We start from the raw sequence: 24,747 nt of genomic DNA, 5'->3' as shown, positions 1-24,747 counted from the left end.
TTCTATAAGCTGTGCCTAACTTTAAGTGCGGCTTATAGAATAGCGTTTTTTTTTCGGTGCTAATTATTTTGGCACCATATATAGAAGCTAGGAACATAAGAGTTGCCATACTGGGACAGACTGAAGGTCTATCAAGCCCAGTATCCTGTTTCCAATAATGGCCAATCCAGGTCACATGTACCTGGCAAGATCCCAGAACAGTAAAAAGAGTTTATACTGCTTATCCTAGAAATAAGCAGCAGATGTTCCAAAGCCTATCTTAACAATGGCTTATGGACTTTTTTTTTTAAGAAGTCTAGCTCAGAAAGTGGGAGGTAACTGGAGTAGATTTAGGGAGGAAGAAAAATGTTAGGAGCTTAGCACTGATTTTCTGCACTAGGCTCATATATTGTGCTCATAACTCAAGGCAAATGAATGGCAGGCATAAATAAAAAAAATTTCACCTTGAATACATGCAATTTTGCCGTTTAAAATAGTTAAGATGAAAATAAGACCGATGATGAATTGAGTGCTTGATTCTTGAAGCTAAAACTGTAAGCTTTGAGTTGCACTGTTGAGGTCTTTCTATAATCTATAATAGATTTCAAGGGTGGAATAACAGTTTGGACTCAGGTATACCAAATATATGATATGATATGGTATCTTCACTAGAGTTGGGAATAACATACAGCCATTATTGTTGAAGCTTAAATTTATAAGCATAACTTTTAAGCTCCTAAATTAAGATGAATATTATCTGAAAACCTAGACTCCTAAGTCTGGATGAAAATAGGCCACAGATATAGAAACATAAATTTAAGGGCTCAGCTTTTTTATGAGTATTGGGCCCTACGCTATCATGTTGTAGATACACTGAAAATCATGGGTGTGCCATGAGGACTGAGTTGAGAATCACTAACTTACTACATATTACAAGATTATGAATTTTAAAGTGCTTCATGGCTTATTCTGAGGATGTGTTGTCAGACCCTCTTATGTTAGTAAGAATGATCTGGCTTAGACTGTTATGTGCTGTCCCATCATCCTACATCGATAAAAGTGATGTGCTCTCTGATAATGTCCTATTGAGTAGTGTGTCTTTGTGCAATGTATTTTGATATGTACCTTTGGACAAGAAGAAGTAGCACAGCTTGTCAATAACTTGAGTTTTGAAGATTTCATCCAGAAAAGCATTTATTTCCTGATCTTCGTCACTGGTCACGATCTCAGCAATCCCAGCCATGCGGTCATAGTTATTCAACAAATCTCTCAGCCTGGCGAAAGTAGGCTTAGAGAAGAGCTTTTCCTCATTAACGTAGCTGAAAAGTCTACAACGAGAATGAAAACCAGGAAAAAGAACACAAGAAAGAGAAAAAAAGAACAAAGTAAAAAAGGGATGATCAGAGCATGAGCGATCTGTTTTTTTTTTAGCTAAGTCCTCAATCACATTCTCATCTCTCTTCACTCCTACTCCCCCAATTCAGTATTTTGGCATGTGTCCCTCCTCATTCAATTCAGAAGATCCTGGGACATTCCTCTGACACAAAAGCCCTCTACCATTTAGCACATGCTTCATTACACCAAGCTTGTCTAACACGATCATGTGTTGACCCTGCATAACACTGATAGTGTGACAAGGCAAGCCCCAGAGATTCCCCAGTGAAGCAGTTGAGCCCAGAACTACGGGTCCCAGAAGTCCTTGCAAGAGTGAGAGAAGAGAGTAGTCCCAGCCCCAGCAGGGGGAGCAATGGCTCAAGGCAGGGTGAGTCTGTTACTCCCTTCCCCACTAGAGGGAGAGGGAAGGATGAAGCTCAGTTTCTCTGGCTTAGCCATCAGTATAGAATTCACCCCAGCTGTGAGAAGGGTAGAGCAGATTTCCTGGAGACTCTCAGTCACCAGGAGAGAGGAGAGACAAATGGAGAGAGAGATTACATGGAGCATGTGGAGGAAGGAAGTAGCCTGCTACTAGAGCTGCCTAAGGGAGAGGAGCTAGCTACCATGGAGTGGGAGAATTCAAAGGTTGCCCTGCCCAGCACTTGAAGGCAGTGGAGGAGGCCACACCGGGCGTGGTGCTGAGAGGTGGGAGAAACTGCCAACCCTGTCCCTTACAGGGTTCTGTCTGTGCTGTGAAAAGGTAGGTGATTTGTGGTATTGGTTTGACATGCAACGGCAGTCCATGAAGATTTGTTCTGAACTGTTGTGCTATATTGGAAGTGTGCTGAACTCTTACTAAACCCTTTTGAAGGAGGGGGAAGGGAAAGCTAATGTCCTAATAGAAGACCTGAGGTCTTGAGGAGCTGAGCGTTTGCTGAGGGATTTTGGGACCTGGATTGTACCTTTTTTTCTTTTGAAGACTATATTGAGGGCTGTACCTTTTGTTTTGAAGAATATATTATGATTTTTGGTATGAAATTGCCTTGATAATAAAATACTTTGGCCCTGAGTCCCAGTATCAGCAGCATTCTGTCCTGGAACCCTGGGAACCCTGCAGGCTTGCTGGCTCCACCCAAGAGGAGGAAGCGGACCCCCCTTTACAATAACTATATATTTTTTCAGTTCTACTTTAAAATTTGTAAGCAACTTCCCCTGGGATATCACCATTGATGCTGACATATCTACACTCTTGAATCCCATTGGTCTCTGAATGCAGTGGCGTAGGAAGGGGGGGGCGGTGGGGCGGTCCGCCCCGGGTGCACGCCGCTGGGGGGTGTCGGCACCTCGCTGGTTCCTTGCTCTCTCTGCCCCAGAACAGGTTACTTCCTGTTCCGGGGCAGAGAGAGCAAGGAACCAGCGAGGTGCCGACACCCCCCCAGCGGCGTGCTCTCGGCGGATTGGCCCTCCCACCCGCCCCTCACCGCCTTCCAGGTATGTTCTCGCGGGCGGGGCGGGGGGGTGTTGCGCTACAGAGGGGGGAGGGTGCGTCGCACTGCACTCGGGGGGGGGGGGTGCGCAGTGGCGACCCGCCCCGGGTGTCAGCTGCCCTCGTGACGCCACTGTCTGAATGTGACATCATTTAAGCCTTTCTTGCCAAGATGGCTGCTCTCCGGAGAGATGCAGAACTGTAGAGGAGTTACTTAAATAATTTTCTCATCAGCAACTTCAGAGTGAACTTGCCATACATTGTGGAGGCTGAGATGTCTGTTTAACAAGTGAATTAGCCATTCAGTATCAATTATGGATGTTTCCGTTCCTTTCAAAGTTTTATAATTCTTATTCTTTATTGATTTCTCTCACCCATTGGGGAAACCACGCTGAGAAATGTGGTTTCATACAAAATTATGTAAAACAGTATATGAAGTTTCCATGAGATAGATGCCATTGTTTATGTTCAGATCTTTCCATTGATAGATGCCATTTATGACTTCACAGTTGATAAAGCCAATTAGGTACAGGATATGAAGAATCAGTGACATTGTTTTAAAGATGGATATTCTTAGGTCTCCAGTGGAACTGCAAAAGAACAATATAAGTGGACAGCATACCTTGTCTATAGTTAGGGCTTCTGATTCTTGCATATTTATTAGGATTTAACTTACTGCCTTTTTGAAGAAATTCACCCAACATAACATAACAGCTTATTCTTATATTCTGCAAAGCCTCAAAAAAAGTTCTATGAGGATTACAATCAAGAAGATGGTTTATCAAACCAAGAATTACAATCAACAAAAATACTAATTACATAAACCGTATATTATATAATACAATGATCTAAAATTAAAAATATTTTAATGATTCAGAAGAAATTTCTGAAATAGAAAGTCTTCAGATCTACCCCAAACTGATTATAATTCACAGTACATCATAAGAAAGAAGATAATTTATTCCAATGGATTGCTGCCTGATAAAATAATAATGAATTGAATATAAAATAAATCTTATCCCTTTAGGATTAGGATAAGCAAAAAATAAAAATACTAAAGCGAATGTAGAGCAGTTGAACTCGGCCAGGATAATAAAACTTTTGCTCACTGGGAGGATGCAGGGATCATAGGAACCAACTTTTCAAAATTATTGGGGGAGCTAAACCCAACAGAAATTACCGCTCCCTGAACACAATCAAGGAGTTTGGTCAAGTTCTGAGCTGATTTTATTTATATGGTTGTTACAATTACGCATTTATTTTGTGGGTCGAGATGAATCTGTAGACAGATCAAGAGTGTGTCCAAAATCCAATTGGATGCCACCGATTCCAGTAGACTCTGTGGTGAAACTATTCAGAGAAACTGTTTTACGTGATGCACAGAAATTATTGAAGACAAGCGGGAAACAGTACTGGGACAATCTTTCTAGAAAGGAAAGAACTGCTCTGAACAATTTGAAAAATAATCCCCAAATAGTAATTAAAAAGGCAGACAAGGGGGGAGCAGTAGTAGTGCAAGATAGGACAGCATATATCAGTGAAGTAACATCTCAACTTAATGATGGTGTTTCATACCGTCTCCTTGGTGACAATCTAACTGAAGGCTTACATTCAAAAATAAATAAATTAACATGAGAAGGGTTACAAGAAGGATTTCTAACTAAAAGAGAGGTAAGATATTTGAATATGCCATTTCTGATCGTACCAGTGCTATATGCTTTGCCCAAAATACATAAACAATTACAGAAAACCACCAAGTAGACCTATTATTTCTTTGAAAGGTTTATTATTAGAATCTTTGGCCACCTTTGTGGATGTGATTTTTGAAAATCTTTGTACCCCGTATTTCGTCTTTTATCAAGGATACTATACATTTTTTGAACATAATAGTTCAATGTACATAAGGACAGTATTTGATAGCAACCGTGGACATAAAGTCTTTGATTATGTCCATTCCTCAAAAGGAAGCTCTGGAAGTAATTACAAAATATTTTGATGAGTGTCTGAGACCTCATGAAATACTAATGGAATTTTGATTATAACAAGCAGAATTAGCTTTGTGCAACAACTATTTCATGTTCCAGGACAAATTGTACCTTCAGACAGTAGGAGTAGCAATGGTAACAACTTTTGCTCCAACTATAACCAATTTATATATGTGTCGATTTGAAGAAGAGTGGATCAGCACTTCTCCATATAAAAGCCAGATTATAGTTTGGCAAAGATTTTATTGATGACATATTTATATTATACCAGGGTACAGAAGAAGAATTTTGGTAATTTTGTATGATGGCTTAATCAATGTATTCAAGAACTAAAATTCACAAGTAACTATTCAAGAAAAATGATCCATTTCTTGGACATAGAAGTATGAAGCAGCAAGGAGGCTTTGACAACTTCAGTATTTACAAAGTCTACAGATAGGAACACATTTTTTTGGAATTTAAAAGCCGTCATCCGAAAAAGTTGAAGGAGAGTCTTCTGTACTTTCAATTTTTGAGGTTTAAACGTATATGTTCTGAGCAAAATGACTTTGAAAGACACGGGGATGGGACGACTTCCCTATGAAGAAAGACTAAGGAGGCTAGGGCTTTTCAGCTTGGAGAAGAGACGGCTGAGGGGAGACATGATAGAGGTATATAAAATAATGAGTGGAGTGGAACAGGTGGATGTGAAGCGTCTGTTCACGCTTTCCAAAAATACTAGGACTAGGGGGCATGCGATGAAACTACAGTGTAGTAAATTTAAAACAAATCGGAGAAAATGTTTCTTCACCCAACGTGTAATTAAACTCTGGAATTCATTGCCGGAGAACGTGGTGAAGGCGGTTAGCTTGGCAGAGTTTAAAAAGGGGTTAGACGGTTTCCTAAAGGACAAGTCCATAAGCCGCTACTAAATGGACTTAGGAAAAATCCACAATTCCGGGAATAACATGTATAGAATGTTTGTACGTTTGGGAAACTTGCCAGGTGCCCTTGGCCTGGATTGGCCGCTGTCGTGGACAGGATGCTGGGCTCGATGGACCCTTGGTCTTTTCCCAGTGAGGCATTACTTATGTACTTATGCACAGCGATTATATCGAGATTTGTCTGACAGACACCATCCAAAGAAGGTTTTAAAAAGAAAGCATATAAATGGGCAAAATGTAACAATAGAGATTTGTTATTACATAGTAAGAAAAATGATGAAGATTCAGTGGAGATCCAAAGCAATGTCTGTGTATTATGTTTCACAAAGGGAGGGGAAGAGGTGGCTAGTATAGTCCAAACAAACTTAGAGGTCCTTTTATGAAGGCACGCTGAAAAATGGCTTGCGGTAGTGTAGGCGCGGGTTTTGGACGTACACCAATCCATTTTTTAGTGCGCCTGAAAAGAAGCCTTTTAAAATTTTTTTGCAGAAAATGGACATGTGGCAAAATGAAAATTGCTGCGTGTCCATTTTGGGTCTGAGACCTTACCGCCAGCCATTGACCTACTGGTAAAAACTCACGTGGTAACCGGGCGGTAATGATCTACGCATGCCAAATGCCACTTGGCGCGTGCCTGTTACGCGCACCCGAAAATAAAAAATATTTTTCAGACCTGCACCAAAAATGAAATTACCGCAAGAGCCATGCGGTAGTTGGGTGGTAACTCCATTTTGGCGCACGTTGGACACACATAGATGCTTACGCGGCTTAGTAAAAGGACCCATTAGACATTTTAAAATCTCACCTGGTGTTTACACAGCAACATTTTAGGATAGCATTCTCACATGGTAAAAATGTCAAAGAATTTGTGGTTCCTGTAATACTTGTTCAATAACCTTGGAATCTGATGTTTTCATTAATCCTATAGATAAGAAATGTTATCGACTACGATATGTGACTGATTGTAACACTGAGTTTGTGGTTTATGTTCTACATTGTCAGTGTAACATGATCTACGTGGGGAAGATTTCTAGGAACATAGATCATGTATACGTAGCTCAAAACCAGGAGCACCTTTAGTTAATCATTGCATACAGGCTAAACACGGCTTTGATTCCTTCAAGTGCATTGCAGTAGATCATATGCCACCTCACAGCACAGGCAGGGACAGTGACCGGAGACTGTTACAAATAGAACAATGTTGGATCCACAAATTCAATTCATTAGAGCTGATGGGTTTAAATACATCTGTAAATTGGATTTGCTTTTTGGGAGTTTTGAAGTAACTATGGCAACATGACGTGCAGTGCAGATGACATCAGTGAGGTGTTGTCCAATCTAGTGGTGAAGTAATGTCAGTGCAGGCTGATTCGTCTTTGGATGCTGGCATTTATTTAAACTCTGAACACCAATTGATTTTATTCTTTGCTGTCAGCCACAACAACAATGCAACATGAAAGGGAAGTTGTTTCCGCAGTGAGTAGATTGTAAACTGTCTGATGAAGTAGTTTTTTTAACTCTGAAGAAACTCAACTTATGTTTTTTCTTTTGTAGAATAGTATTGGAGATCTTCTGATGAAGCCAATCAGGCGAAATGGATGCCTGTCAGGACCTTCTTTAAGCAAAGTTGTATTATGATGAAAAAGGACCTTTTTCAAGATAAGTTGCATTGTACAGTTTAAGCTGCAATGAATGTGTTAATATGTAAAATGAAAGTTTCAGAAAGAAGATTATAGATTAAGGAATTAAATTGTTTTTTGAAAACAAAGAAAAAGTAAATATATATGTTTTTCAAGAAGAATAAAATATAATTGAATAGGTTTTTTGGACCAATGATTGAAGGTTTGCTCATGATACGAAAGTAAGTCACACAGAAGTTGGGACAATTGTAACATGTAGCTGAGGTCCTTTTTCCTATAAGAACATTGAGTTTTGTTGAGAAGTACTGCAAGTGGTTTAACACAGGAAGTTCTTCTAGTTATACGGAAAATAATTAAAGCAAGACAGTTTGTTCTTCTCACAGGCTCTCTTTCTCCTTAGCAACAATCACAATCACTCCCTTCTCTCATAACACTTCTAGCTTCTTTAATATGGTTCCAACTACTCATCCATAGGTCCAGGCCTGGCTCCAGAGTCCAGCTGAGACACTCAGCACCCGGAGTCTTCACAGCAAATACAGACATGCTTTTATTTTTTGCAGTTTTCAGTTCCTCTTTCATGCACTCCACAAAAAATAAAATGCTGCCCTGCCATAACCCCACCCCGCCATGCACCCTGCTCCGCCCCCGCTGCTCTGACCCCCCCCCCCCAAGAAAGCCAGATTCTATAAGCAGTAAAAATACTGGTAAAAGAAACAGAAATGCATTTTCTTCTGTATGCTGCTAAATGCGAAGTTAGAAAAGATGTACATTTCCAAAAAAGTAAACATCCATGAGCAGCATATCCCTTCTCTTCTCCTCCCCATCCCCTTCACCAATCTTTTTTCATCTACTCTCATCTCTCCCTACATTCGCCCCGTGAACTCCATTCACTGGGTAAATCTCTCTTATCTGCACCCTTCTCCTCCACCCCTAACTCCAGACTCCGTTCCGTTTATCTTGCTGCACCATATGCCTGGAATAGACTTCCTGAGCGGGTACGTCACGCTCCATCGCTGGCTGTCTTAAAATCTAAGCTAAAAGCTCACCTTTTTGATGCTGCTTTTAACTCCTAACCCTTATTCACTTGTTCAGAACCCTTATGTTATCATCCTCACTTTAATATTGCCTTATCTCTTGTTTGTCCTCTTTGTCTGTCCTAATTAGATTGTAAGCTCCGTCAAGCAGGGACTGTTTCTTCATGTTCAAGTGTACAGCGCTGCGTACTTCTAGTAGCACTATAGAAATGATAAGTAGTAGTAGTAGTATTCTTAATATTCCTGGATATTCAATGCCGGGTTATTTCCAGGCTTCAGCCCTGAATATCTGGTTTATTCGGAGTTATCACATGGCTGATTAAGTTGATATTCAGAAATTAATTGGCCATGGATTGCCACATAAAGGTAGGACTGTGTTTTATGTGGCCCCATTTATGCGGTTACTCTAGCTGGTTAAGTGCTGAATTTTGGTACTTAACCAGTTAAGTGCCAACTCCAACCCTGGAACACCCCCTGACTAGCCAGCTTTCACTTGTGTTAACTGGTAATTATCAGCATTGATAGCCGGTTAAGTGCTGCTGAAAATAGTGGATAGCCCCAAACAAGCAATTTAACTGGTCAGTGGCTGTTTCTGGTCAGTTAAATCATTTTGAATATTGCCTGGGTAATTTTTAAGCAATTTTCTTTAAGAAGCTTCCCTGCAACCTCTCATCTCAGCGAAAAGCAGCCATGTTTATAAAATGTATCAGTAATGACATCACACACTGATAAATGATTGGGCCATACCACCCTAATTCTAGAAAGCTGTGCCCCCACATTTGCAACTAGTTCACAAATTTTCACGTTCAACATAGAAAAGGTTAGCTACGCATGGTAACAATGTATATTGAGCTGAAATGTGCCAAATAAATAAACAAACAAATAAATAAATAAATAATTGATGTTAGAGCAATAATAGGCTATAATTGGCCTTAATTTGTGCTAATTGGCATCAATTAGCAGTTATGCATGTAACTATCCTTAGTACTCTATAAGTTGTGTGCTCTCATTCCAGAACGTGCAATTTCAAGGGGGCATGGACCTAGGAGGGGCATGGTCGGGTCAAGGCATGGGCCTGGGAGGGGCATGGGTAGGTCAGGGTGTGGACCTGGGAGGGGCAAACAGGTTACATCATGGATCTAGGAGGGGCAAGGGTAGGTCAGGGAATGGACTTGAGAGGGGCATGGGTGGGTCTGTGACATGGACCTGGTAAGGACCTGGGTGGGTCAGGGGTGTGGTCCTGGGAGGGACATGCTTGGGTCAGGGTGTGGACTTGGGAGGGGCATGGACCCAGGAGGGACATGGGCAGGTCAGAGGCATGGACATGGGAGGGGCATGGGTGGGTTGGGGGTGTGGACCTGGGAAGGACATGGGTGGTCAGGACATGGACCTGGGAGGGGCATGGGCAGGTCATGGGTTTATCAGACAGTTACATGCACGGGTTATAGAAGACTTGCTTTTATGTGCCTAACTGCCTACAATTAGGTGCAAGCATTGACAGCAGCCATTGAGCTAGCGTAAGTACTCGTTCCTAAAGTTAGATTTACACTAGTATTCTATAATAGCACAACTGCCATTATATAATTCATGCTTAGCATGCCTCATCTTGGTGCTTAACTTTAGGTGATCTATAAGAAATACCACCGCAGTGTGCATGTGTTTGTGTATGATGTCACTGATGATATCATAGCCAAGTAGAACTTCTATGCGTATCCATCTAAGGCAGTAAGTCCCAAAGTGTGGGTCAGGAATCTAACTGGGATCACATCATCAATAGTGGAGGCCATAAAAACAAGACCAGGCCCCCCCTCCTCTGAGCTACCACTGTGACCTACACTCTATAGAGGCAGTTATACCAGTCAGTGAACTTTCATAGTCACAGGCCCTGCCCCCTGTGCTTCCTATTCGACTGACAACCCATGTGGACTACTGGCGTCTATGAGTGCACATGGACATACAAGATCTTGTGCTGACTCTTCTGTCGCTACCTTCATGGTTTGAGTAAGTTGGGGAGAGGGAGGGAAAGAGGAAGTAGACAAAGATGGGGAGTGGAGTGAGGGCCTGCAATGTTGTTTTCATCTTCATTAGGGATCATGTTTCAAGTGTTAAAATGGGGTCATATTAGATAAGAGTATGGGAGTCAGTGGCACTGATGTAAGGTCATTTCTCTTAGAAACACAGGCATGCTGATGAACTTCAGGGACAAATCTTAAAACAATTTACTACAGAAACACTTAGCAGCAGTGTTCCCACAAACCTGTGTGGGAGCCTCCGACTGCTGCCTAACTGCCTAGCACCACTCCAAACTTCTCAAGTTGGACTCCCCTTAGTCTGATGGGATCTCACAGCCACACATGCTTAACAATATGAGATGGCTTGAGTGGTGCCAGGCAGTTAACAGCAGTCAGAGGTCCCAACACAGGTTATAGTGCTTATCAGAACATTTGTTAATTGACACAGAATTGGAAGTCTGTGCACCTGAGTTATTGTGACATATATAAAGGATATTTTTTAAAAAGAACTTTAAAAATAAGTTACAAGGAAACAAAGTCTGGGGTTCTAGTAGCCATTATCAGTCCTGGAGAAAATCAGTTTCACTGCAGGCTTCTCAAACCTATGTTTGGAAACCCAGACTCAGTCAGGTTTTCAGGAGATCTACAATGAAGATGTGTGAAATCAGTTTGCATACCCTGGAAATGTAGCATATACAGACTGATCTCATGCATATACATTGTGGGCATCCTAAAAATCCAACTGGGTCACCAATGTAAGAACCTGCAATAATGACATCCGAAGACAAGACCTATGTTGTTTCAAATCTCTCAGCTATCATCATTTCTGAATAACGTTTGTTAGTCTAATAAAATATATCACATCCTTACAAAAAGTGGAACCATAAGCTATGACTCCTTCACACAGGACGCACATTACTACTGAAACATGTGCAGGTTTGAAATATTGCCCAGTACATGATGGGTGGCATTCTCTCTGTAGAGCTGGGAAGTGAGGGGGAGGGAAGTTTGACACTTTAATGAAGAAGTCTGCAGGGTGCATTCTGTTGTTACCATGCCTTACCTCTGGTTGGCATAGTCCTGCCCCTCCTTGATCTGGGAACTGGGGATCTGATGCTGGAGGTTGAGGACAATGTCCTCACTGACTGCCCTGTTCACATCTGCCGCATAGATCGCCTCAGAGATTTCTTGGACTTCACTGTCTGAAACAGGAGCTGGAGGAGAACAGATTCAGAATATTACAAATAATTTAACTTGACTATACTAGTTTGATTCTTTGGACTAAGGGCTATAAGAGAGTGGCTCAGTGGAAGTGCTATACACTGTCATGCAGATGGCCTGGGATCCATTCCGTGCTCAGTTCTTCAGCTCTCGTGACAAAACAGTGGGGTTTTTTAAGCCTGTAAAACTGAATTATTTCTTGAAGTGTATTTCTGTAGTTTGGCCAGCAGGTGGTGCATGTTTATATTTACAGCTGTTACAGACTGTTCCTTCTTTAGTTAACACAGATAAGAGATAACCTGCAGTGATGTGGCCAGCTATTTTTTAAAAATTTGTTGGTCTGGGCTCTGATTGGCCCAGGAGCTCAAAATTTAGCTAGGATGTACTGGCTTTTTCTTCCATCTTAGCCAGGGAGAAAAGAGAGAAGGATCTCTTTGCTGAGCCCCTGTGAACAGTTATATTTGATAACCTGTGAGCAGCTATATGCCCTGATCTCCTCAGGTACTATTTAGATAGTAAGCAAATGTTTAGTTTTATAATTGATCTATATTTCAGTTACCTGTTATTGTTTTGCTGATTGCACCTTTTCTGTTCATTGTTCTAATTTTTCATGACAATAAACATTTTTAATTTATTGCCTCTGTTTGTCTGGATTGACTAAGAATCCTGGTGATTTGTGTGTTGGGTCTGTGAGTGCTTTCTGAGAACTGTGGGCCCCCAGTAACCTAGAAATCACTGGGGATAATTTGAGAGCGGGAGACTCACCCAGAGGCAGTTGGGACCCAGTCAGTGGGAGGAGGGTGCTAGTGTAGAGCACAAGCGGCAGGTGCAGGCGGACCTGAGCTGTGCTGGGCATAGACCCTCTAAGTGGCCATGGGGGGTAGCCCAGGCAGGTGACTAGGCATCTCGTGACAGCTCTCCATGTGGTGAGATAAGAAAACAGTTATTTGTCACCTGACATCTACAGTTAAGGCCTCTCCCCCCTCAGAGGTGAACCTGGATAACCGCTCTTCCCCTCCTCTTGTAACTACCCCTGCTATCTTAGCAATATTGTAGTTCAACCCCCTTTCCTTTTGTGTCAAGTCTAGTCCCCCCATCTCTAGTTGCCTCTTTTTCTTTTTTAGTATGTAAGCTACCTAGATATACTTGCAATGGGCGGGGTAGTAAACCTTCAATAAATTTGAAAGAGAAACAACCTTATCTGTGAAAAGGCAGCACTGTAAATATTATACAATACCCTAAAACCCAATACACTATCTAGTGAGAAAACCCCCTAAATGAGACTACTACAGATCTCTATACGGAAACTACATGCTAGCCTAGCAGAATAACACACCTTGCTCACACATGCGAAACACAGATAGACTATCAACAAATATGAAACAAGGAATCACAGACCAGTAATAGAGATACAAAGGCAAAAATCTGAACTGGAAAACACAAGGAGTCAGACTCTGTATATACAGCAATACTATTTGAAAATAGCCCACCTTTATTTATTTATGCCATTTATATCCCGCATTAGCCCGAGTAGAACTCAGGTTCAATGTGGGTTACGTAACAATTAGAAAAGCATGAACATGTTCAAAATATATTAACAGAAAGTAAAATACATCATATAATGTTAGACCAGTAAAACCTGAGTTAGGAGAAACAGAAATGGAAATACAAAATATCAGAGATGCATATTTTCCAAAGCCGACATGTTCAAACTGATAAATTAAAAAATAAATACTTTTAAAATACTTTTGTAGTCTGAGCATTTTATTTTTACATTTGATTTGGTTTGTGTCTCTCAGTGGTGTACCAAGGGGGGGGGGGGGGCGGTGGGGGTGGTCCGCCCCGGGTGCACGCCGCTGGGGGGGGGGGGGGTGCCACGCACCTGTTGGCTTCGTTCGTTCCATGCTCCCTCTGCCCCGGAAGAGGAAGTAACCTGTTCCAGGGCAGAGGGAGCACGAGGCCCTGTGTGACCGTCCTTCTTGCCCTTGCCCAAGACCAGCCCTGGATGCGGCCATTTGCACTAACTGAAACTTGATGCAAATGTACATGCCTAAATTAGACACATGTCCCCCGTAATCTATAATAATGTGTGTAAATGCTAGGAATGCCCCCGTTCCACCCATGGCCCTCTCATTCTGTGCCCCTTGGTACTTGTGCATAATATTTAGGAGGGGTTGTTCCAATTAAATCTAATTAGTGCCAAGAATTGTTTGTTAAAAGCCAATTATTGTCACTAATTGGCTCATTGTTAAATTAAACTGTGCATGCAAATGTTGGCAACTTTTATAGAATTAAGAGGTAAGCACTATTCTATAAACGGCACTCAAAGTTGTGCTCTTTTTATAGAATAGCTCTTAGCGCTGGGCAGTGGTGTAGCCAGTCCTTGATGGAGGTGGGGGGCAGAGCCCAAAGTGGGGGGGGGGGCATATTTTGGCCCACCTCTCCACCGCACCCCCCGCTGCTGCCACCACTGCCGTATCATCATACCTTGGCTGGCGGGGGTCCCTAACCCCCGCCAGCTGAAGCATTTGTCCTGCACTGGTTTCGCCACATTGCCTGCCCTTCTCTTCTCAGTCACGCTATGCACGCTTGTTTTGATAAAATTATCTGGATTGCACTGGGCTAGTCAGTGTTAATTTTCAGCAGCTTTATCTGGAAAATGCCACGAAAATCCATGGCTGGCCAAAGTGACCAGCACTTACCAGGATAGGAGTCACATAAGAGCTCATAGAATAGACTCACATCTCTCATAATTTGGGCACCTAATTTGTAGCCGTCAATTATATATATGCCTTCTTAGGGGTAATTCTATAAAATGGGGGCACTATTTAAGCACCAATTATGTAGGTAAATGTTTTGAATAATGGCATATATGTGTGTATGTGTGTACATAACTGTATACATGAGAAAATTTCATCATAAGCACTACTAGTCTGAAAATACGTACATATCTTATATAATGGGTATTTTACAGGTACATAGGGGAATCTGGGAGGAGCATGGGCAGGGCTCACACTTACATGTGTAACTTACAGAATACTATAAGTTATGTGCATATCTCCAGCGCTTAGGTGTGAGAATTTACACCAACTCTATGGCTGGCATAAGTGCTCACGCCTACGTAGTTGCGTATTTTACCTGTTACACTAGTATTCTATAAAGGAAAGTAGGTGCCCTGTTTGAGGGAGTCTATAGGACACTCCCTCACAATGTCAGAGGTACCTTAAAACCCATAGTCCCGCCCAAGAGGGAAGTGACACGGGAAGGGTGGAGCCAGGAGGGCATGGTCCAGGAAGTATAAAAGCCTGGGGCACAGCTAGGTTAAGGAGGCCCAGAGGTGAACAGCAACGCCCAACTGCATTTGTCTCCACTACCTTTGTGTGAACTGCAGCTGATTCAGTCAGGTAAGACAAGTTCAACTTGGAACCGTGCAACTTTGGATTTTGACCCAAGTAACTGCTAGAAACTATACTGGTAATTCTGGGGAACCATGCCAGAGATAAGTAAAGTGTACAGTTATGTTAAGAGACAGTAATGTATTCTGTAGCCCTGCAGGAGCAGGTCACTGGAGAACCTTGTTATATCTAGGGTTACCATATGTCCGGGTTTCCCCAGAGATGTCCTCTTTGGAGGCATGGCAGGGTGTCCCGGCGGGTTTATCCAGCCTGCCCGTTTGTCCGGGTTTGCAGGCAGGCAGGTGGGCGGGCCTCGGGGGTGCCCTCCTCCCCTCACATATCATCATGACCTGGTGGTCTAGTGGCCAAGTCTTCAGGGCAGGAAAGAACCCTACTCTTTCCTGCCCAGTGCTGCCACGAACTCACTTGCTGCCTCCTCCTCTTCAAAATTGGCAGAGGGTGGGGCTGCATTTTATTTTTTGTCCTCTTTTTTGTTACGGCAAATATGGTAACCCTAGTTACATCTAAGGAACATTTTTGTGTTTATGTTCTCTCCTCTACCTGTGAATGGAACAGGAACCCTACCTGATACTTATAATAAACAGTATTTTCTTTCACCTGCAACTGCTGTGTGGCTCTGTATTATTTGGGTTTCGGGCCCACCCTTGTTCTCGTTAGCACACCCTGTTATAGAATGTACCCTCTCAGAGGGAATTCTCTAAGAAATGTCCTAGATTTAGATGGCAAGGACATGTGTAAATGCTGGCATTCTAGTCATATATGTGGATATGTATACACAAATGTGCATAAAATGACTATTTTCTGGTGAAAAAACTATTCTGTAAAAACATGCCTAGATGTGACGGCACATACTTTACAGGTGGGTGTCCACATGGGTAAAGCTTGGGCAGAGCATAGGAAGGGCTCACATTTACATGCGTACAATACAGAATTCTATAATGTATATGTGCTCTTTAACAGTCAAGGAGACAGAGTTGACATCAGTCCAAGGCTGGAAGAAGTGATTGCACCTCAAATATATTTGACCGTTTATGCTAGTTTTCCATAAAGAAAAGAAGGTACTTTACTTTATTGAATAGGCTGGAAATTGGCAGCTCTTGGTGCTTAAAAATAAGCACCCTTTATAGGATTACTCTCCACACATTGGGAATTTTCCTGTGCTGTTAGCACACAGCCACACTAACAATTAATGTAGTGCTGGCAGAAACCCAGATCATGTCAACATTCCATGCTACCAATCCCAGGGCAAGCAGTTGCTTCCCCAAGTCTGTCTCAATAGCAAACTATGGACTTTTCCTCCAGGAATTTGTCCAAACTTTTTTAAAACCCAGATACGCTAACCACTAACCGTTACTACATCCTCCGGCAAAGAGTTCCACAGATTAACTATTCGTTATAAGTACATAAGTAGTGCCATACTGGGAAAGACCAAAGGTCCATCTAGCCCAGCATCCTGTCACCGACAGTGGCCAATCCAGGTCAAGGGCACCTGGCACGCTCCCCAAACGTAAAAACATTCCAGACAAGTTATACCTAAAAATGCGGAATTTTTCCAAGTCCATTTAATAGCGGTCTATGGACTTGTCCTTTCGGAATCTATCTAACCCCTTTTTAAACTCCGTCAAGCTAACCGCCCGTACCACGTTCTCCGGCAACGAATTCCAGAGTCTAATTACACGTTGGGTGAAGAAAAATTTTCTCCGATTCGTTTTAAATTTACCACACTGTAGCTTCAACTCATGCCCTCTAGTCATAAGTACATAAGTACATAAGTAGTGCCATACTGGGAAAGACCAAAGGTCCATCTAGCCCAGCATCCTGTCACCGACAGTGGCCAATCCAGGTCAAGGGCACCTGGCACGCTCCCCAAATGTAAAAACATTCCAGACAAGTTATACCTAAAATGCGGAATTTTTCCAAGTCCATTTAATAGCGGTCTATGGACTTGTCCTTTAGGAATCTATCTAACCCCTTTTTAAACTCCGTCAAGCTAACCGCCCGTACCACGTTCTCCGGCAACGAATTCCAGAGTCTAATTACACATTGGGTGAAGAAAAATTTTCTCCGATTCGTTTTAAATTTACCACACTGTAGCTTCAACTCATGCCCTCTAGTCCTAGTATTTTTGGATAGCGTGAACAGTCGCTTCACATCCACCCGATCCATTCCACTCATTATTTTATACACTTCTATCATATCTCCCCTCAGCCGTCTCTTCTCCAAGTTGAGTGAAAAAATATTTTCTCCTATTTGCTTTTAAAGTATTTCCATGTAACTTCCTTGAGTGTCCCCTAGTCTTTGTACTTTGGAATGAGTAAAAAATCTATTTACTTCTACTCATTTTACACTACTCAGGATTTTGTAGACCTCAATCCATCTCTTTTCCAAGCTGAAGAGCCCTAACCTCTTTAGCATTTCCTCATATAAGAGGAGTTCCATCCCCTTTATCATTTTAGTTGTTATTCTTTGAATCTTTTCTAATTCCACTATATCTTTTTTGAGATATGGCAACCAGAACTGAATGTAATACTCAAGGTGAGGTTGTACCATGGAACGATACAGAGGCATTATAGTATTTTCGGTCTTATTCACCATCCCTTTCCTAATAATTCCTAGCATCCTGCTTGCTTTTTTGAATGCCGCCGCATATTGAGCAGAAGATTTCAGCGTATTTACAATGACACCTAGATCTTTTTCTTGGGTGCTGACCCCCAAGGTGGACCCTAGCATCAGGTAACGATGATTCAAATTATTCTTTCCAATGTGCATCACCTTGCATTTGTCCACATTAAATTTCAACTGCCATTTGGATGCTCCATCTTCCAATTTCCTAAGGTCTTCCTGCAATATTTCACAGTCCGCACATGTTTTAACAACCTTGAATAGTTTTGTGTCATCTGCAAATTTAATCACCTCACTCTTTGTTCCGATTTTCATATAATTTATAAATATGTTAAATAGCACCAGTCCCAGTACTGATCCCTGCGGCACTCCACTGTTCATCCTCCTCCACTGAGAGAAATGACCATTTAGTCCTACCCTCTGTTTTCTGTCCAATAACCAATTCCTAATCACACCAGAATATTGCCTCCTGTCCCATGATTCTTTAATTTTCTCAGGAGTCTCTCTTAAGGAACTTTATCAAAAGCTTTCTGAAAATCTAGATACACTACATCAATTGGCTCACCTGTATCTACATGTTTATTCACGCCTTCAAAGAAATGAAGCAAATTGGTGGGGCAAGACTTCCCTTGGCTGAACCCATGCTGACTCTTTGCCATTAAACCATGTTTGTCTATGGATCTTATTTTCAAAGTATTTAGACTTACAAAATTCCATAGGTTAATATGTAAATTTGTAAGTCTAAGTGCTTCGAAAATACGCCTCCACATGTTCCGTAATTTTATTCTTTACAATAGTTTCCACTATTTTGCCCAGCACTGATGTCAGACTTACTGGTCTACAATTTCCAGGATCACCCTGGAACCCTTTTTAAAAATCAGCATCACATTGGCTACCCTCCAATCTTCAGATACTATGGATGATTTTAATGACAGGTTACATATTACTAACAGCAGGTCAGTAATCTCATGCTTGAGTTCTTTGAGTACCCTTGGATGTATGCCATCCGGTCCAGGTGATTTACTACTCTTTAATTTGTTGATTTGGCTCAGGGAAGCAATGGTTTTTTCCCCCAAAAGTACATTTGATTGTTATCACAGTTGTTGTTTTATATCTGTGTTTCAATAAAGATATTTTAAACATAACAATTAACGTAGTGCAAAAGCCAGTTAGGGGTGAATTCTACTGTATATATGGTGCTGAAATAAACACTATTCTATAAGCCGTGCTTAAAGTTAGGTGCAGTTTATAGAATAGCGCTGATGCCCAGGACTCGTGCCTAACTTTAGGCACAAAAATAAATTTTAGATATCCAGTAAACATTTACTTGGTACTTAGATGAGCATTCTTAACAAGAAAAAAATTTCTTTACATTTTACACTTAGCTCACATCTCCGTTTTTCCCATGAACCTCAGTGATGTTGATCGCCAACCATTTCAAAGTTTTAGCGATCTATCAAACATCAGCCTCTTCACTGGTTCATCTCTCAATATATGAATTACTCTTATTTTCATTCAGTTTTAAATTTTTACAAAACTTATCTTATAATCAATCTTCAATCTTGCCGGACCAGGGGTTCAAGTTACATGCATGTTTCGCCCTAAACTAGGCTGTCTCAAGGACATCCCCCCATAGCCTTTTTAGCGTCAGCTTAGCAAAAGTAGTTTATCAGCCAAGACGTGCACGACGTCAGACTCACAGAAACAGAACGAAGCCTTGCAATCTGCAGGGCTTCGTTCTGTTTCTGATGTCCTGAACGTTGTACGTGCAGGACGTCAGAGTCAGAAACCAAATGAAGGAAGAAGACTTTGGCTGGCGGGGGTTGGGGTACCCCGCCAGCAAAGGTAGCAGGCGGCGGGTTGGCGGCGGGAGGAGGGGTTGAGAGGGTCGCTGGCAGGGGGGTCCAGGGCTAGGCCCCTGTGGCCCCATAGCAGCTAGGCCTTGAGCACTGTTTAATATTTTGCAAACCTCAGCATTATTGCTTTTGAGCATCACACAACTGGGCACTATTGATTTTGTGCATTTGATTCTTTTTTTGCACATCAATTTATTACAGTTATTGGGAGTTTTTTTGCATAGTTTTGGTTTACTAATGTTATGGTGATAAAGCCGCTGAAGTCTTTTCCTCCCTCTGTGCGAGACCGTGTGATGTCACTTTATATTTTATTTTAGTGACTTTGGTTGTTATACTCACCTTTTTTGGATTTTGTGTTGACAATTTTATTGTGAGTTTATTCATCTTTGGTTGGTTTGTGGTTACTTTTAGAGTCCAGCCATAAAGGAACAACATCAGGAGTTCTCCAAGTTGGTGCAAACCTTCTTGAGGGTTCTGTCATCTTCATCACACTCGAACAGGTCCGATGTCAAGTCCTGCTCAGAGGTTCCATTTAAGGAGCTGGAGACATGCAGATATCTCAGCACTGATGTTTCTCAGGGGCTGCCCTCTGTGTTATCTGCACCATCAAGAAGCTCTGGGCTCAGGGCCGCCGAGAGGGGGGTCAGGAGGGACAAAATTCCCCGGGCCCGGGCCTCCGTGGGAGGGCCCGGCGCCGCCGCCACAGTCCGGCCCGCCCGCCCTCCGTTGCTCCCTGGCATTGAATTTAAGCGCCTCACCTTCGAAAGCACAGCAAACAGCGGCAGACCACTCCTTCCTTCCGTGTCCCGCCCTCACCTGACGTAACCCGCGAGGGCGGGACACGGAAGGAAGGAGTGGTCTGCCGCTGCTTGCTGCGCTTTCGAAGGTGAGGCGCTTAAGGTCTGTGCAGAGGCCCCAGGGGTGGAGAGAGGGCCCGCTGGCGGGTGGAGGGGGGACCCGGCGACCTCGGGTGGGGGGGGGGGGGCGGCCTTGTCCCGGGCCTGGCCCAGTCTCTCGGCGGCCCTATGTGCTTAGTGGTCGTGTTCTGTCTGCACTAAGTGGTGCTTAGTTCACCATTTAGTGCAGACAGAACACAACTACATGCTAGTGCAGATGGTGAATCTGCTGCCCTCTTCATGTTATCCACACCATCCAGCAACATCACTTGCAAAAATATTAAAAAGAAACAGATCAAGAACTGATCCTTGTGGCACACCATGGTAATATCCTTGTCCTCAGAGTAAACTCCATTTATCACTTCCCTTTTTCACTTTCCACTCAACCAGTTTCTAACCTAGTCAGTTACTTTAGGGCCCATGCTGAGGGCAGAGGCGTAGCTTGGTGGAGGGCAGGGGGAGCAGCTGCTCCCCCAAATAGATTTTCAAAGAAAATGGTGCCTATGCACCATAGGTTAAGCCTCCCCAGCCCCTGAAAGAATCTTGAGCTTAGCTTCCCTTCCCTGCTGCTCACTCACTGAATTGTGCCTCCCCGACCTGGGTGCAAACACAATGAAGCCGCACATGGGGTCATAGCTCCATGCGAGCTGCTGCCGGTTTCCCTCCTTCGCCACCCACGAAACACGAATGGAAGGAAAACTAAGCTCAGAAGGAAGTAAGCAGGGGCGTAGCTAGGAGGGGCACAAGGGGCGCAGCTGCTCCCCTAAACAGATTTTGAATGAAAAAAGTGCCTAATATGGCTCAGCCCTTCAGCCTCACACCGGCACCTATTTTACAAAAGGTTTGCTCCCCCTGGCATCCAGACCTGCCAAGCCTCCCGCATTCAGCGGGCCATGTTCCGCACTTCTGCCAAAGCGGGAAATTCTCCCGATGAGACACTCTGCCACCACCGTACCGCTGCTGCTGCTTCTCCCTATGAGCAGCAGCAAAACAACAGAAAGCAAGTGCGGAGCCACAACCTTCAGGCATGTGCTGTTGGTCCTCTGCTCCCACTGACATCAACTTCCCGTTCTGGAGCAGAGGACTGGCAGAGCTAACAGCACATGTCTGAAGGCTAGGGTCCTGCAATTGCTATTTGTTGTTTTGCTGAATCCACTGTTGCTCATCAGGAGAAGCAGCAGTGGCCAGGAAACAGATCATACCAGGTGGAAGGGGGGGGGGCGTCAAGATAGAAGTAGGAGATGCTGAATGGAGAGAGTGGAGAAAAAAATGATAGAAGAGGGGGGGGTGCTAGATAGAAGAGAGGTAGAGAAAGAGGGAAGGTGCCGGATGGAAGGAGGGAGAGAGAGAAAGAGGGAAGATGCTGGATGAATGGGTAGGGTGAGAATGAGGGCAGAGATGGAAGGTTAGGGAGAGAAAGAGAAAAGATGCTGGGTGGAAGTATGCAAAGAAAAAGAGGGGGAGAGAACGAGGGAAGACACAGGATGGAAGAGTAGGAAGGAAAAGAAGGGAGATGCTGGATGGAAGGATGCAGAGAGAAAGAGAGGAGACACTAGAAGGATGAGGAGAGAGGAGAAATGCTGAATGGAAAAGGGTAGAGAGACACTGGATGGAAGGAAGAGGAGAGAGAGGGAGATGCTGGATGGAAGGATCAGGACTCCCCCATTTAGTATTTCTATAATAGCATTCGAGGCACAGAGGTGATGACACAGAATAGACTCTTATCGACTGGTGTTGTAAAAGGAGACGCCCACTTACAGAATTTGCTCCTCTTTGCATAGATTTACCTGCAGATAGGTGCAATATTTTATAAAAGCCCATTTCTGTGGGTAATTCACTGTGGGGCCCTTTTACCAAAGGGTTGGTGCGAGGCAAGGGGCTTGCTGCACGCCAATCTCGAACTACCGCCAGGCTACCACAGGAGCCCAGCAGTAGTTCCCCGCCCCCAGCATATGCTACAGGAATTTTTTTGACTTTTGTGGTACTGGAACCGTACGCTGCCCAGTTACCGCTGAGTTAGTGCGGGAGCCCCTAATGCCATCTCAGTGGGTGGTGGTAAGGGCTCCCCACTGAAATGGCAGTGCGGTAAGTGATTCACTCATCGCATGGCCATTTCTTTTTGTTAAAAATGGGCAGCCTGAGGTAAAAGGGGGCCTCAGTGCGCATCAAAAACACGCACTGATGTTAGCGCAGGCTCCCTTTTACTGCAGCTTAGTAAAAGAACCCCAGTTTTACCCATGGAAGTTATGTTGAAAATGACCCTTCTTACAACTGAATTTGCGCTTATTTCCTTAACAAACAAGGCTAGAAGTCTGTGCCCAGAATGAGGTAAAATGAAACTAGGGTAGATCAGCTTGTCCTGAAAAAAACTGGCAAATAATAATAGTAAAAAAAAGATTCTCCCTGTGAGTCTTAACATCTTTTGGTTACAACAGAAAAATGTTCTTACCGGGGGCTCGGACGTGAGCTCCATGGATCAAATATGGCAAGAAAGCAAACAGGATCCAGTGCTGCATGTTGAGTCTGTTACAGTCCGTCTGTGCCCTGGAAATTCTGCTGCACCGCTGTTTAAATAATCTGCTACAAATTGTTGCAATTAAGTCTGGTGAAGCAATAAATCAGATTACACTGAAAAGAGGAATGTTTACTTATGTTTCACGATAAAAAAAAACATCAATAACATCTGTTGCTGGTCAGAGGTGGAGCAAGATTCAGGAAAGTTTATCTAATCATGAGGGGCATTTAAGGAGAGTGAGCTACAGGGGCTAGAGCAAGGCATTGTGAACCTGAACACGTATGAGTTCAAATCCCAGCTCTGCCATTGACACTTGAGGATTTATTCTCTAAAGAGTGATAAAATTGCTAAAGGTCATGGAGCCATAAACATCATCATGTACTCACTATGATAAAAGACATGTTTTATTTTTGTTTAGATGCAGAACAGTGGGGAGAAAGAGATCTTAGAGTGAATCAAGCCCCAAGTATATAAAAATAAAACACCATATAGGCCAATACTTAAAAGCACTTGTACATTTACTGTCAGACAGTACAGTACTTATTGTAGAAATACCATTTACATAAACTGATACTTAAACATTTAAAGTCAGGATATCCACATCTACGAATGTGCAAATTGCAAGGGGACAAGGTCTGGGCATGTTTTAGGCAAGGCTAGGGTGGAACTAAAGAAAATGAATGTTCATTCCCTATTTCAGAAGGGGAATGAGCATCTATGTCCTAACACATCGATGTTAGGATTTACCCTTGATAGTCTAGGACAGTGTTTCCCAAGTCCAGTCCTGCAGTATCCCTTGCCAGTCAGGTTTTTGGGATATCCACAATGAACATGCATGAACTTTGATTTGCATACACTGCCTCCATTATATGCAAATCTTTTTCATGCATATTCATTTGTGGATGCGCTGAAAATCTGACTGGCAAGGGGTACGCCAGGACTGGACTTGGGAAGGATTGGTCTAGGGCAGGGGTAGGCAACTCTGGTCCTCGAGAGCCGCAGGCAGGTCAGGTTTTCAGGATATCCACAATGAATATGCAGGAGATAGATTTGCAAGCACTGCTTCCATGGTATGCAAATTTATCTCATGCATATTCATTGTGGATATCCTGAAAACCTGACCTGCCTGTGGCTCTCGAGGACCAGAGTTGCCTACCCCTGGTCTAGGGTGTCTAGGTTTCAGAACAGTGCTCTTACTGAGCAATGCTCCACTACAGGGATTAATCCCCCAGTGTTTGATGTTCCCCACCAAAAGCCAAACTGGCAAGGGATATTGGCCCATGTGACAGCTTCAGGAAAATTACATGTTTATGTTTCTAAAATGGCTAAGATAAATGTTTATGTTGCTATTCCTCAATATTAATGTTTATGTGTCCATTTTGACCTGTTGATATTTTGAATGTTTATTTTTCTAAAAGGAATGTTCATCACATTTTTGGTAAATAAACATCCATTTCTCCATGTACTTTAGAGCAGGCTCTACAGTGGCAGATCCTGCTCTAAAATATTAGTGGAACTTGAGATGTCCCAGCCTGGACATCCTCAATTGCAATTTGGATGGTCTTTCTAAAATGCCACTCTACATGTCAATGACATTTCTCTCTCAAGGAAGCTGAGCATTCTGCAGAAGGGATCTCCAGGCTAAGAAGTTTCTCTTGCTTCTATCTGCATATTTCACTTCTTGACTGTGGCTTGCTTTAAGTATTCCTGCTACCTATTTCTACCTATATTGCTCTGGCATATATGTTGTTTTAATTAATTGCTGTTTGCTGACTGAATAAAAAAAAA

General features: G+C 42.9%; 1 protein-coding gene across 1 annotated transcript in view; it reads right to left on the bottom strand.

Moving 5' to 3' along the window:
* The window catches only part of LOC115465828 (poly(U)-specific endoribonuclease-D-like), a 77,132-nt gene that overhangs the window by 24,669 nt on the left and 27,716 nt on the right, over window positions 1–24,747 (bottom strand). The window contains exons 2-4 of the mRNA XM_030196584.1: window positions 22,894–23,046; window positions 11,497–11,647; window positions 1,105–1,307 (exon numbers count right to left, since the gene is read on the bottom strand). Of these exons, the coding sequence (XP_030052444.1) occupies window positions 1,105–1,307; window positions 11,497–11,647; window positions 22,894–22,960 (421 nt within the window). The 5' untranslated portion in view covers window positions 22,961–23,046. The remainder of the gene's footprint in view (window positions 1–1,104; window positions 1,308–11,496; window positions 11,648–22,893; window positions 23,047–24,747) is intronic.

The sequence above is a fragment of the Microcaecilia unicolor genome, chromosome 3 (assembly GCF_901765095.1).
Source record: "Microcaecilia unicolor chromosome 3, aMicUni1.1, whole genome shotgun sequence".
Lineage (NCBI taxonomy): Eukaryota > Metazoa > Chordata > Amphibia > Gymnophiona > Siphonopidae > Microcaecilia > Microcaecilia unicolor.
The sequence above is the reverse complement of the archived record's forward strand: the minus strand, read 5'-3'. Positions and strand labels throughout refer to the sequence as shown.